The sequence below is a fragment of the Leuciscus leuciscus genome (assembly GCF_965113295.1).
Source record: "Leuciscus leuciscus genome assembly, chromosome: 8".
Lineage (NCBI taxonomy): Eukaryota > Metazoa > Chordata > Actinopteri > Cypriniformes > Leuciscidae > Leuciscus > Leuciscus leuciscus.
In genome coordinates, this window is record NC_138732.1 from 7111658 (window position 1) to 7126795 (window position 15138).

The 15138-nt window shown below is 36.1% G+C and overlaps 1 protein-coding gene across 1 annotated transcript; it reads left to right on the forward strand.

The window, feature by feature from the left end:
• Window positions 1-11399: 11399 nt before the first annotated feature.
• Window positions 11400-14923, forward strand: lbx2 (ladybird homeobox 2). Its single transcript, XM_082177823.1, has 2 exons — window positions 11400-12091; window positions 13542-14923. Exons 1-2 carry the CDS (start codon window positions 11764-11766, stop codon window positions 13985-13987), a joined length of 774 nt encoding a protein of 257 aa, XP_082033949.1. The 5' UTR covers window positions 11400-11763; the 3' UTR covers window positions 13988-14923.
• Window positions 14924-15138: the final 215 nt, after the last annotated feature.

Genomic DNA, 15138 nt, shown 5'->3' on the forward strand with positions numbered 1-15138 from the left:
AAAGCCTTGTATTCTGACAAATTTACTGTAGAGGTTTAGTTCCTCCTTAACCACTGTCATCTCCAATTATTTATCTTTTTCTCCACCAAAAACAAATCCAGAAAGCTTAAAAGGATGAAGCGAGTGCACCAAAACACACATGCTTCAAAACGTGCAGCAATAAATACAGTGGTAAGTTAGCAGCTGCCGTCAGCAGAATGATTGGGTGAATTTGTGTTTCTCGTTGTACGTTACCTCCCTTTCCACTACCTGAGAGCGGACGGCATACAGCTGAAGGCTAATTCTGTGTGTGTATGGTGACCCCGGGCCCCTGGGAGACACACACACAGGGACTGCTGCTTGTGAATGAGTTTGAGTGTGAGCCTATTTCTGATATTTATGGTCGACGGGGACACTGTAAGTTATAGCAGGACTGAGGGCCTGGACCTTTCCCCAGTTTTTTTCGCTCTGCATTTTTTCCGATTACACTTCTCTGTCTCAGCTTCCCTGGTTTGTTATTCTTTTTTGGGGGGTGGGGAGGGGATTTTAAACCTTGGAAAAATTAAGCAAGCAAAAAATTAAGCAAGCAATTTATTACATAAATGTTTATTATTGTCACGTGATGAGAAGTTTTGAATGAAAACAATGGTATGACAGATGGATGGATGGATGGATGAAAGGATGGACAGACAGACAGACAGATAGATAGATAGATAGATAGATAGATAGATAGATAGATAGATAGATAGATAGATAGATAGATAGATAGATAGATAGATAGATAGATAGATAGATAGATAGATAGATAGATAGATAGATAGATTTTTTTCTAATCTGAGATCATCTTTTCTGACACACTTTATTTCTTTCTTTACTCTTTTTTTTTTCAGCAATCCCCTCCTGCGTTCCATGAGGAATGTTTCACGGGGGACAAGCTCTTTTTCCTCAGTAAGATGACTTACTTCCAGGGAGTGAATAGTTTCTTTTTCGTCCAATACCAGAGGGGTAATGAAGGTTTGGTCGGGTCTGTTTCTCTGGGATGTTTTGAAAAAATTATCTTTTTGTCCTCTCTGACAGCGCCGTTTATCTGCCATTTCCAATTGGACTCTATTTATGGGATCCATCTGGGATATACGCAGCCCTGGACTTCCTGATTCCTTGTGCGTAATCAGGTCTGCACTGGTTGTGCTGTTTTGTTATTTAACTAGTCTGCCTTCATGTCTGTTTCAGAGACTCAAGATCATTTTAACAACTTAAAAACAACCAGTATCTTATTGTCCCAATTTTCTGAGAAATGAGCTCAAATTGACCCCAAACATTGTTTTAATATTGAAAAGTCTTTAATATGATCTGCCTACTGGTTGTGACTAAGGCAGAGAAACATACAAATCATTTAAAGGAGGTTTATTTCAAATAAGAGCTATTATTACACATGCACTTACCTCCCTAGGGTCTCTGGGAAACAGTACAGTCATTTTCAACATAAAATGAGGGTTAATTGAACACAAACTTATTCATTTGGATGCATTAATAAGTGTGCATTACTTTTAAGGCAAAATTGTCAATGCACGCTGACAAAGAATAATGTACCCAGTATTCCACTCTCCCGTTCTCCATGTGAGCATGTGTGTAGGTGTCATCTAAGTGTGCGAGCCTTGGGAAAGTTCAGCTCTATATACTGGATATGTACTTATCCTAAATATTGTTTGACCTTCCCAGCGCGAGGCCATTACTCTCCACGGAGTCGCGCACAGATGGATTTTTCATTGCATTAATCCTCCAGATCAGGTGGGTTTTGTCAAAGTGTTAAACTTTAATACTTTGGGTCATTTATCTTTAGAGAAAAAGCGGGGCTCTGTCAGCGAGCAGACGAGCTATTTCCTCATTGTGGAGCGGAGCTGGAGAGGGCAGGAGCTGATCACAGCTTAATCAAACCCTTATGTGAGAAACTACACCTCTCCGGAGAGCTGCTTCACCACACACGTCATACACTGCTTATTTGTGGACGCACAGACAGCCCGATCTCACGGGAAAACGTACAAATTCTACAAAGTGGCTTATTCGTACGAATTAATACGACCTGACTCGTACGAATTAGTACGATTTTTGCAAAATCGTACATATTTGACGAATTGGCCAATTCGTATGAATTCATACGAATGACCTACCCCTGACCCCGCCCCTAAACCTACCCATCACGTGGGTTTAGACAAATCGTACAAATTCGTACGAGTGAGGTCGTACGAATTAGTACGAATTAGCCAACTTTTTATCATTCGTACGAATTCGTACGAATTGGTCGTGAGATAGCGTTGGACACTCTCCTCGTAAAATGCAACACGGATGCACATTCATTACTCTCCCATCTCTACACACACTTTAGAAAACACCAATCTTCAATGCATGTTTCTGCTCTGCAATTTATACATGTAGCCCATGTCATATAGGCCTAGGTGACATTTTTTGCATTGTATTACACATAGTTGGATATAACTGTGTATGGGTTAAGGACAAATGAGGATGTCCCAAGATAATAAAAAGGAAAAATATTTGTAAAAAGTGGCAAGGTCTTAGAATTTTTTTTGGTGTGTACTGTGTAGTCATCTTTGTTTCATTTTACAAATTTACAAAACGTTTATATCTTTTTCTACAAAGAGTTAATTAATACCTCCTATGTCCTTTGAATACACGTGAGTGTACACACCTTTATTCAATAACATTTTCACACAAAAAAGTCAAGAATGTATTTTTTTTATTCTCATAAAAAGCTAAAAGTATACATTAAAAAAAAAAAAAAAAAAAAAACTAGTGATCTTGATACAGGCATGGAGGTACACATGACAACAAAATGGCTTTGATTTGGTGGACAAACGTTTTTAAAATATTAATAATATTTTAAAACAGTGAAGCATCATTGCTTATTTAATAAATAATAATAAATGTAAAATAATAATGAAGAAAACATCTAATGAGATTTTTACAGTTTAGATAGATAGATAGATAGATAGATAGATAGATAGATAGATAGATAGATAGATAGATAGATAGATAGATAGATAGATAGATAGATAGATAGATAGATAGAAACAAAATAGTTTATTAATAATAATAATGTATTATGTATTTTTGTATTTTGAATAACTTTATACATCCAGGCCACAAAAAATAAAAAAGTCTAATTCCATTCATTCATATACTGACTTGAATCACCTTCATTTTGATTCAGATTTAAATTACTGATTTTCTGCAAACAGATAATGGTTATTACTGTCATGACTATCATTGTCAAAAACAAACACAGTTAAATAAAGTTTAATGAAATGTTCTCGAGAATACAGGTGTTACAGTATGAAGCAGTTTTAGGGTTTCCTTCAGTATAGGCTATTTATTCATTTGAGAATATAACTTATTTGTGAATATGTAACTTATTTGTGTTGATCGTATAATTTTGCCAGCTTCAGGATGAGACAATTCATTGTCAATAAGCTGTGTTCTATGCTATGCATGTTGTGCATGTGACAAATCCTACTGGAAACCTTGACCTTTGGTCCTCTGGGGATTTGTGATGAGATGATTCAGTCCTCCACCCCAGTGGTCGCGTCCAGAACTGCGGTGATGGATTCGGCTGGAGTTCCCACGGAACAGCGTGCTCTTGTGATAGCATTTATCTTCATAAGCGCTGATATGCACCCGGAGTGCACTCCAAATTAAATCCCTCTTTTAAAAGCGCATGGTGCTTCTCAGAGAACTACATAAATCGTGTCTGATGTTGCTCCTCCGGTTACATGCGCCATAATCACCTGATGATGATCAGTTATTTCCATTCCTGAGAGCATTCAGCACGACATAGAGTCATGAACACATCTCTCCTCTCAGCTGCAGATTCATTTATATATTTATCTATTACGTTATTTAAATGTAGGCTACACTTAAAATGCCATTCATACAGGAAAGGACACTTATTTGACGACCGTGATTACATTTTTAACATTTTTATATTTGTTTATAATAAAAATGTCTAGTTGGTGGATTATTACACTTAGGCCTATTAAAATATTACAATGAAGTATACCTCACAAAGTAAAATATTAATTTGAGATTATTGTTTTCTCGTTTTTTTCCCCCCACAAAATCAATGTGAGTGTGGTAAAAACCAGCATGCATGAAACCATTTCATTGTCATTCCACAAGAAACCCATAAAACAAGGACTATCAAAGTCACTGTATTTATTCAAACAAACGTTTTAACCTTTTTTTAAAACTTGTTTTACTTTTTATTATTATTAATAAATAATGGTTGCATTGTTTACATCCATTAAGGTAACAAAAATATAATATAATATAATATAATATAATATAATATAATATAATATAATTAGTATTTTTTCTTGATTCGTTAAACCTTTTGCTTTCTTTTTTTGCAGAAATATGAAACGAACTTTAATACTAAATATTACATAGCAAATCCATTCATATTTCTATCCATACCAAGAATTTGTCATTGGCCCACATTCGTTTACATTTATTAATTTATAAGAACTTTAATACTAAATATTACTTAGCAAATCCATTCATATTTCTATCCATACCGATAATTTGTCATTGGCCCACATTCGTTTACATTTATTAATTTATAACGTGTACACTATTTAGTATAAAATACAACGTTAATTCAATATATATATTCAATATATTAATATTCAATATTCAATTCAATATGAGATTATAGTAGGCTGTGTGTGTGTGTGTGTGTGTGTGTGTGTGTGTGTGTGTGTGTGTGTGTGTGTGTGTGTGTGTGTGTGTGTGTGTGTGTGTGTGTGTGTGTGTGTGTGTGTGTGTGTGTGTGTGTGTGTGTGTGTGTGTGTGTGTGTGTGTGTGCGTGTGTGTGTGGGTGAGAGAAAGAGAGAAGCGGGGCGATTATGTTTGCATTCTTCAGATTAAATAAATAAAAAAAAACAGAAAACAGACACGTGATAGTCGAATGTAGATTTTCTTTAACAATATTTTCTTCCTTTTTTAAAAATGTATGAACAATAGTATTACTATAACAATTTTAAAGTTGAATGTCTTTTTTATATTTGGAATCACTAGTATCCATCTAATAATAATAATACAAATCATATTATTATCATTAGTGTCTTTTTTATGAGGTTTGCATTTGAATAACTGAATTCACGTCGTTTCTCTTTTATTTTGTTAATTTATAAATTAACAAAATATTTGTACATACATTTTACTAAACCACAACCATAGCCTACATTATTTCTACAACTTTACTAATAATAATGAACAACGAATGCATTCTATGTAATCATGTTGTGGAACAGCTTGCACTTACACACTGTTAGTGTTATCGTGATTTAATTAAATTACAAAACGTGTAATCCTCAAAGGTTTTATCTATTCCGTGAATAAAAACAAATCTGGGATGTAAATTTAACGAGCTCAAATGAGTCTTCACACACGGAGGCTCTGGCAGAGTGGCACAGTGGCAGTGCCATGGACTGGAACACATAGCGGCTCTGTTTTGGCTTCTGCTCATTGGACGCTCAGACGCAGATGTGCGTAATTGCGCGTGTCCATCAGTGAAGTGTGTTGGGGTGTCAACCGTTCATTCAGGTGAGGAGAGAGGGGGTGGAAGGGTTCAGTGGAGAGGGAATGAGAATGTCCCTATGTTAAAATGGGATGTGACATGCAAAAATAGCTTAATGGATCTGTCTCGATGTATATTCGATACAATTATTTTGAATATCTATATATTGTAGCATGTGTATAATTTAACATAGGCCTATTTGCTTTGTCCAAATGCATGCGTGCTGACAAAAACCTCCGTGCGTTTGTTTTAAACAAGTTACTGATTTATTGCACCTTTGTTTTGTGTAGAGCAGTGACCTACATCGAAATCCCACGCCTTGCTGATCTATCCAAATAACTGCGTTTATCAGTTCGGACGAATCCATTTCCTCTTGTTCACACCTTTGCTGCTCTTTTTCGGAACTCGTGGCGAAAAGCTCCATAATCCTCTCCAGGAGTCGTGCCCCTCACGGCCAGTTTTATGATTTCGAGCCGACCCCAGTGGCGCGCTGGAGGGGAGCAACACTGCTCTGCTGGGGTCAGAGCCTTTGATCCGCGCGTCCGTTTGTCCGGGCTTTGGGGCTGTTGGGGAGGGTGCGTGCGCGTTGGGGAGCCGAGGCATTTGTCATCCACAGAAAGAGAAAACATCAACAGGTACTAAACACTGCTGAACATGACACCATCAAAAGCAACATGGGATGTAAAACAGCAGGCGACTCTGACGCTTTGATTATATTGTTTTTAGAGAGAGCGGTGCATCAATAATAATGAGGGCTGTTTGGACACCTTCAGTGCGCGCGCGCGCAATTAACCTGTGACCATCAAATGTGCATGCGCCTCACCATAATGGATTTTCGATTTGACTGTTCCTTAATTGACTTGAGCTTGTCAAATCGCAAGAAACACTCATCGATATGACATTATTAAACACAATTAACACTCATGACTACATCGATTAGCTCATTACATCCACCAATAGTCCTGCGTTTCTGCAACACATTTTAACCTCAGTTTAAATTAGCCTAAGTAATCCAAGATGAATGATAAATTAAATAATGCAACAGAAATGTTTTTATGGCACATCACTTAAGTTACCGATTTCCAATTAAGGACGTGTAAGTGAAATTTATGCAGGCTAAAATGTTTAATTAAATTTAATTGTTTTATAATTATAGGCTAATATTTATTTTGTAAACTACAATAACACACTAAAATGCTGCGTTTACTTAAAAATAAATAAATAATTGGTTGCCTTAAAATGGAGATTGGTTTAATCAACAGAAATTCAAAATAGGCTATGCTATCTGAACCACATTGATTAGCTATCTAAGATGATTAAAAAAAAAAAAAAAATTGTTGATAACAACAAGCAGCAACACATATTATTATGATTTCATTTGAATGTCTATGTATATTATATAAATAATATGTTAGTTAAAATAACCAATGCTACATAAATTCTGGTTGGAGGCCTAATAGCTCATGTGAATTTGTACTGGCCGTTTTTGAGAGCAACCAAACGTCCACATGATTGGTTTACAGCTCAAATACCCATAATGAAGGAACGTGCATGTCAATCACACCGCGTGGATTTACAGCTTCATAGACACGAGCCCATTAACCTCTATACGTTTTAATTTCAAACGACCAGAACAATTTTAGGATTTGCTTTACATAAATCTGCATTTTGTTATTTATGAATCCCCTTTATTAAATTACCCTATCCCTTAAAAAAAGCGTATCTCTTCATATTTATGTACCTACGTGGGGTCAAACTGTGCCAAGAGGGTATTTTGGAAATAAAGTAACACCTCCTTTCACAAAACACCCGATAGGTTCATCACAGTCAAATGTCACCGCTTGGCTCAACGTTAATGCGTATGTCCCCGTATCATGTTTATATAGTAGTTAGTACAGCTGTTTGGGTGAGAGAGAGAGAGAGAGAGAGAGAGAGAGAGAGAGAGAGAGAGAGAGAGAGAGAGAGAGAGAGAGAGAGAGAGGGTGCAATGTTAGCAGAAACGAGACTATCTTAAAGTGCAATACAGATATTTGAGGTAGAGAGAGAGATAATGCGAGATATTTAAGAGAAATGCCTAATTAATATCTCAGCCAACAGCTCAGATGTTACATCTTTTCTGCTGTTCAAATGAAATCTGAATGTTTACATTACATCAAATAAGGAATCACACAGACATTTCCGTGTTTCTAAAATTCTTCACTTGTTTTGGGTCCGTTTGGGCAGCTTGAACACGAGAAAATAGGGAGAAAAACAAAAAAGAAACTAGTTTTCTACAAGATTAATTAAATATTATTTTAATATTAGATGTGTTATATCTGTAATAGTGTATACAATAATCAATTATGTGCATATCACTGTTTTTATTGAATTGCATAATATTGCATTTCATTTTTTTGTTTGCACGAAATAATCGAAAAATAATCTAAACAATATTTAATTTTCTATAGAATTATAGAATTATTTAATTTTCTTCTAGTTGCATTTTATTTTAAAATGGAATCATGTTTCCATTATATAATTCCATTCTATTAAATTCTATTCTGCACTGTAAAAAAATATTGTTGGTTTTAACTTAAAAACGTAAGTTACCTGGTTGCCTTAGACATTTTGAGTTCATTGAAAATATAAATTTGAGCTAATACGATAAAAGAGATTAGTTTAACCGACAAAAAATCGTAATAGTATGTTATCTGACATTAATATACCACAATAATTATATAAGTTGATTTGACAAAATAAAAAAAGTTGTGATAAATCACGAAAATATTTTTTTACAGTGTATTTGTTCTATCGTTGCATAATATTACATTGCAGAAAATGTGTTTAACGCAATCTCGTGCACAGTAGCATTATCCCCATAAATGTTTCCAGCAGCCAGAGCTCTGCCACTTCCATGAGCGTATCAATGCTGAGGGAAGTGACGCAAGGACGGGCTGAGCGAAAATAAAACCCTGCTCCCCCTTAAGTCTTGATGATTGATGATGTCAGGTGTTCTGTTTCTAATTAACGTTTAAATTAGGCCGAAGAAACCCTTTCGAATTAGCGCTGCTCCGCTTGAGACCGTCAGGATCCTCTCTCTCTCTCTCTCTCTCTCGCCGCTTGCAGAAGAGAGATGGCGGGATTATCTTTAGAACTAATAATGCTCGCGCATTTGAGAGAAATGTAACACCATGTTCAGCTTCGGTTTCTCTGTAATGCGAATGTGCTATTGTTGGCGCTGAAGGGCATCATTCTCCCTATCAGAAATCCTATCCATCCACATTACATTAATACCCATGTATCGTTTAGTAGGTTTAGCAGCTTTCCTCTGACCTGGCATTCTGAGGTGACCAATTCGTTAAGGACATCAGAACCAGACAAGGACTAATAATATTAATAATAATAATTAGTATTATTATTATAATTATTATGCTATTATTAATGCAATCACTTGCTAATTTTAACCCAGACAACATTTTGCTTATTATATTATGATTTGTAATTTTTGACAGTAATGTTATATGGTTCCTTAAAGACCTTCATTTCTCTTTCATTACATTTCTGTTGATATTTGAATTCATAATGTTATAAATGTAACTTAAATGGGATTTAAAATAGCTTTAGGTGTAGGCTATTCGAAAATTCTGTTTGTTTCTTTAGAAAAAAAAAAAAACATGATTTAAAAAGAAACAAATCAATGCATTGTGCTGAAACTGTGTGAGGGTGTGTGACATTACCGTATGGATACATTTGTTCAATGTATTGTTGCTCATTTGCCATAACATATTGTATTGAGTTTGGCTGCGTGTCGCCCACGTCGTCCGGTCTGTCCCCGCACTAATAGAATGTCGTGCTGTTTTACGGCCCGTGAGGAGTTTGGCTCGTCCCAGTCCCTGTACGGATGTCACCATATGGTTCTCTTGGCATGGACAATGCGATATTCCCGCGAACTGGCCATACATCGCCAATGACTCGTGTAAGAAGGACATCTATCACCCTAATCGATTATTGAAACCCTGTTAAATATTACCAGATGTCAACATCGCCACTTGTTTTATTGCCCAATGTTTTACATTTATGGGGAGACCACCAAAATATTCACCAGTCTGCAGGCCTCAGCAAGCTTTTAGAGAAAATATGTGTGTGTATAATATATATATATATATATATATAGCCTATATATATATATATATATATATATATATATATATATATATATACTGACAATTATTTTTTTATTTCAATTATAGAATGCTGACCATGCACTATATATATATATATATATATATATATATATATATATATATATATATATAGTGCATGGTCAGCATTCTATAATTGAAATCAAAAAATAATTGTCAGTAGTCTCAAACATTTATTCAAAACTGCTTTTTTTCCCTTCTTTATACTGAAGAACATTAGCAACAGCTGTTACAACACATACGTATACACACACATACACAACACAGTTAATGTTAATTTTAAACAATAAACAAAAATACCAAAAGCAATAAAACTGAAGAGTGCTATAAAAAAACAATTTTGAGCAGATGAATTAATCTTAGCCTTTAGGCTTTATAAACATGTATTACATGTGTATACGATAAAATATTGTACTGGCTATGTGTTTGTATGTGGAAATAGGCCTATGTATTTAGTTAAAAAAACAAGGAGAAACGAGATTAAAAAAAATAATCTTGCATAATAAATGCAATGTAGCCTATAGCACAAAGAAAACACGAAGTGCGGTGGAAGAATAAGTGGGAAAAAATAGGTTTTATTCTGTTGATCCGTTTCTTCAGTTCAAGTATCATTACATCAGTCATTTTTCGCTTCAATTTGTTGTTGTCTTAAATTTTCTATTTAGTGTTTTGAATCAAGAAGTCGATTTCTTCTTACCTGCATCTTCATAGCAGGCGCGCTGCGTTTCTCCAGTGTCCCACGAGCATCATCTGAAACCCTGTCCGAAGCTGCGCGTGTCAGAACAACACTGCTGCTTTCTCCCCTTCACCCACGTGCATTTTCACAGATTCATAGAATGGGACTGCCGTGCTGAATGAGATATTACTGAAATATTTTGTGTATGGGAAATCCTATAAAAGCAACCTTTACAACAAACCACTTGGTCAACATCCTGCTTACGCATGATAGTATGCATTTGCTACTTGTGCAACATTAAAAATAAATATAAAATGTCCACCAGCAAAATGCATGTAGCCTGTTTTAAAGGCTTAACTGCTTATAAAAATGTCGGTGCTTTGGAAAGATCAACACAGTTAAAATTGGCATGACATAACATATATATAGCATAGTTTAAATGCAGTTTGTTTTATAGGGTAAAATCTATAGAAATCATTTTTATTGGACTGAAACGATCACATGCTTTGCATTCTGATCTCATGTGTTCTGATGACAGCTATACACGAGGTGTGAGGGAATTATGCTGTCATAATAGCCTCCAAAACAACAATAATCACATCCTACAATATCTCAGTAATTAGCGAGTTGTTCCCACATGGACAACTCTTGAATGTCTTAAACGGGCCTATTAATTCTTAATGTTCATCAATGTCTTGTTTAAATTTTATTTTGTTTTATTTGTTTATTTTTATTTTGCACTATACGTTATTATTATTAAACTGAATTTATATTCGAATGCACATTCACATAAAAACGGAATGCTAGTGTTGGTGTTAATGAGCACACACACTCTCCCTTTTCAGGCAGGTATACGCGTGGAGCACGTGGTTTGCCCTAAGTGGGAGTGGGATGCATCAACAGATGCATAAACATACCGAGCCATCTCCCCTCTCTTTAAACTTCAGGGGGAAACTCCTCCTATTCTCGGTCCAATTCATTATTGTGGTCTGGCCCTTTAAGACAGAGCAGCGGGTCAGCAAGTAGTGTAGTGTTTCTCTAATTGAACTTCACAAAAGCAATCAACAAGAACTAGTTAGCGGTTGCTTGCTGTTTTGAGCCTCCTTCGGACACGGCTATGGTGAAGATCCTCATGGAGCAGCTCAGAGAACACTGGAGCCGCATATGAGGACTAAAGTTCGGGTGCCCGTGACTCCTGAAGCATGGTGCTTTTGGAGAGCCACTTCAGAGTGAGGAAGAACGTTTAAAGAGAGGAATAGACAAGGCTTTTGTATGCATAAACAAGTTTGAACGAGCTAGGTGACTTCTATTCGAAATAGTTTCTTGGGACTGAGATGACCTCCAGCTCTAAAGACATGAAGGCAGGCTCCGTTTTGCAGTCCAGCGGCGAGGAGAGGCGGCGGGGTCCCTTGGACCAACTCCCACCTCCGGCCAACTCCAACAAGCCTCTCACCCCTTTCAGCATTGAGGATATCTTAAATAAACCGTCCGTCAAGAAGTCCGTCGGTAGTCTGTGCCCTCCGCGGGTGCTGGAGAAAGTGACCGGCTCGAGTGCGTCTCGGAACGGGATCAGCGCTCCGTCCTCGCCGTTATGCGCTCTGGAGGAGCTGGCGAGCAAAACATTTAAGGGTCTGGAAGTCAACGTTATACAAGCTGCAGAAGGTAAAATGTTTGGTCTTTTTTTTATAGAGAGAGAGAGAAAGAGAGCGAGATTTATACTTGTGAATTCAGATTGTGTTTACGAATTAATGCACGAGTTTCAAATGCGCAAATGGAGGTGTACTTTTAGAAGTGTTATTGTTTAGCAGTAAGCTATTATATGTGCATTTTACAACTGGTATCCAATGCTTATTTTTATAAGCATATACAAAATCAATAATATAAAGTATATATAACAAAAATATACTTTTTAGTCAAAATGATTGATTTTTTAAAATATTTTTTTAGGTTCAGTGATTACCAACTTGTTTTCTCCCGCATTTATTTATTTATTTATTTTTATACACATTTTCAGATAATACATTTTATTTATTTTTCTGAGCTAATGTCAATAGCGATTCCTCGAGTGTAACTGTCAGTATTTCAGGAATTTCATCTATACCCCCCTAAAATTGAAAAGGTTCTTCGATAGTCAAGCAAACAAACAAACAAACAAAAAAACTATTCTTATCAAGAATAATTTTCATTATATAGAGTTTCTCTCTGTTTCTTTGGCGATTAAAATGGTTTGTCTGATCATTAGACTGGTTTCATGATTGTTTTAAATCAGTAAATTAAAGTTTTCTACAGAACTAGCCTAGGTTTTTGTAGCTCTTAAAATGTTCCAAATCCTTTGTTTTCAGAAATGTAGCCTAATATGATGGAAAACAAGCTAAATTGACAAGAATGCTAATGTTCAGTTGACATATTTACAGAAAATGACGTTCGTGTTGACATTGCAGAACTGTCTTGGTGGGTCACACTAATGGTTAAGGTCATCTGTAATAGGACTGAGGCCAGTTCTGTGGCGTGATAGGCTGCTTGATTAACACATCAAATATTTCGAATTTACTTGGCAATCAAAAGTTCAGATGTTTTGGAAAGTTTCTCCCACTCTTTTCAAGAACAGCTGTTATGCAGCTGGAATGAACAACTGCGGCCTATCGCATAACACAACATGTGTACACTCTTAAAAATAAAGGTTCTAATTTGAACCAAACAGGATTTTTCATCTTAATTCCACAGAAGAACCTTTTTAAGTTTTACAAGAGGGAACAAATAATCTACAGTCTGTTCTGGTGCTTTAAAGATCCTAGAAACCAAAACACTGATCTAAAGTGAACCTCTAATGTTGCAATAAATACTTTTTAATCTCCTGAGAAGCAAGACAAGAACAATATACAGCCAAAAATAGGACCATTGAAGTGCTTCCAAATAATGCTTTCACTAGTTAAAAATGGGAAATGAAACTTCATGTATTTGTCTATTTCAATTTACATGCATTACTGAATAAGCATTAGCTTTATAATGTTTGTGAATGATTTACTGAAGAAAGTTATTCTGAATTGTGACCCTCACCCCTGGTCGCCCGCGTTATTCCTGGAAATCAACTCTCCTTTCTTTCCATTTAAAGGTCGCGAACATCTCAACGGCTTCGGCCAAAGACAGGCCTCCAAAAAACGACGGAAGTCCCGCACAGCCTTCACAAACCACCAGATCTACGAGCTGGAAAAGCGCTTTTTGTACCAGAAATACCTGTCACCGGCCGACAGAGACCAGATCGCACAGCAGCTGGGTCTGACCAACGCGCAGGTCATCACCTGGTTCCAGAACCGACGGGCCAAGCTCAAGAGAGACCTGGAGGAGATGAAGGCGGACGTGGAGTCTCTCAAGAAAATCCCTCCACAGGCATTGCAGAAACTGGTGTCCATGGAGGACATAGAAGACCCTCACGGTGGCTCGGGGCCCATTTCTCCCAGCCTCTCCCCGAGGGCCTTTCCACAGTCCCCGTCCTCGTCCAGAGGCCAAACCACAGACGAGTTCTCCGAGGAGGACGAGGAAATCGAGGTGGACGATTAAAAGCAGGCCCTTGTTTTCAGAGAAGGGCATTTTTCACAACTTTTGCACGGACTCTGCGGAAGAACTTGAAATGCAAGCGAAGGTTTCTGTCTCCCTTGTTTTTAATTTATTGAAAGGACCTCTACGTTCTGATGTGCAGATCGAAGACATGGTTTAAGGAATACGCTTTCATAAGATCTGAGAAATGCTTAGAGATAAATGGTACAGTATCAAGACTGCAACATGTGTATGTACATTTTAAGCTTTATTTCTCAGCTCGATTTTCGAAGGAAACGTGTGCAATTGTTTACACCGTTCAACACACATTTATGACCGCTGTGGAACCTCTATGCCAAAAGTGATTTTCAATTAAATTCTCAGCTGAATAGAATTATATATTTATAAATAATTTCAGAACATAAAAAAAAAAAGTAATCACAAAGCAAATTTATTCAATCTTCATTCTACATTGTAATTGTCAAGACTCATTTCCCAAAGTTTTACATTATATATCAGTCCCTGGCACAATTCCTAAAGGCATTATTTAACAAAAAAAAATTAAAAAATAAATGTATGTCCAAAACAATGCAAGGGCAAGGTTGTGTATATATATAACAAGTTATGATGCATCTAACTCGTTAAATTTATTGTAACATTCTATTTAATCCTCATTTATGTAAATAAAGGGTATATGTAATTTCACAATGTTTCCTTACCTTGAGTCAGAATTTAATCATGCATTGTATGCTGAGCTGAATTATAAAATAACAATTGGCATAAATTTGTGGATATAGGAAATCCACCTTTTTTCCTTTTTTTTTTTTTTTTACTGTAAAAACATTTTTCATTATAATGCCACAACAACAGCTCCATCCATTTCATTCATCACAAATAAGTCTCTCTCTTTTTTTAAAAAACAATTTCCTTAATCTGTAATTAAGTTCACAGTGGTTGAAAAAGTTTAACACCATCTAAAAATTTAAGACAGCAATTAAATTTAAGTTTAACATTTTAGTGACATTATTATTTTTTTCACTGAGTAATAAGGCAAAAGTGTCATGCATCAAATACTATAATAGCACACTCTCTGGAGTTAAACAGCTGAGAGAGGCAGAGCACTTTTACACATCGGTTCATTGTGTGTGTTAAGAGTGTTTGTGTGTGTGTTAAGT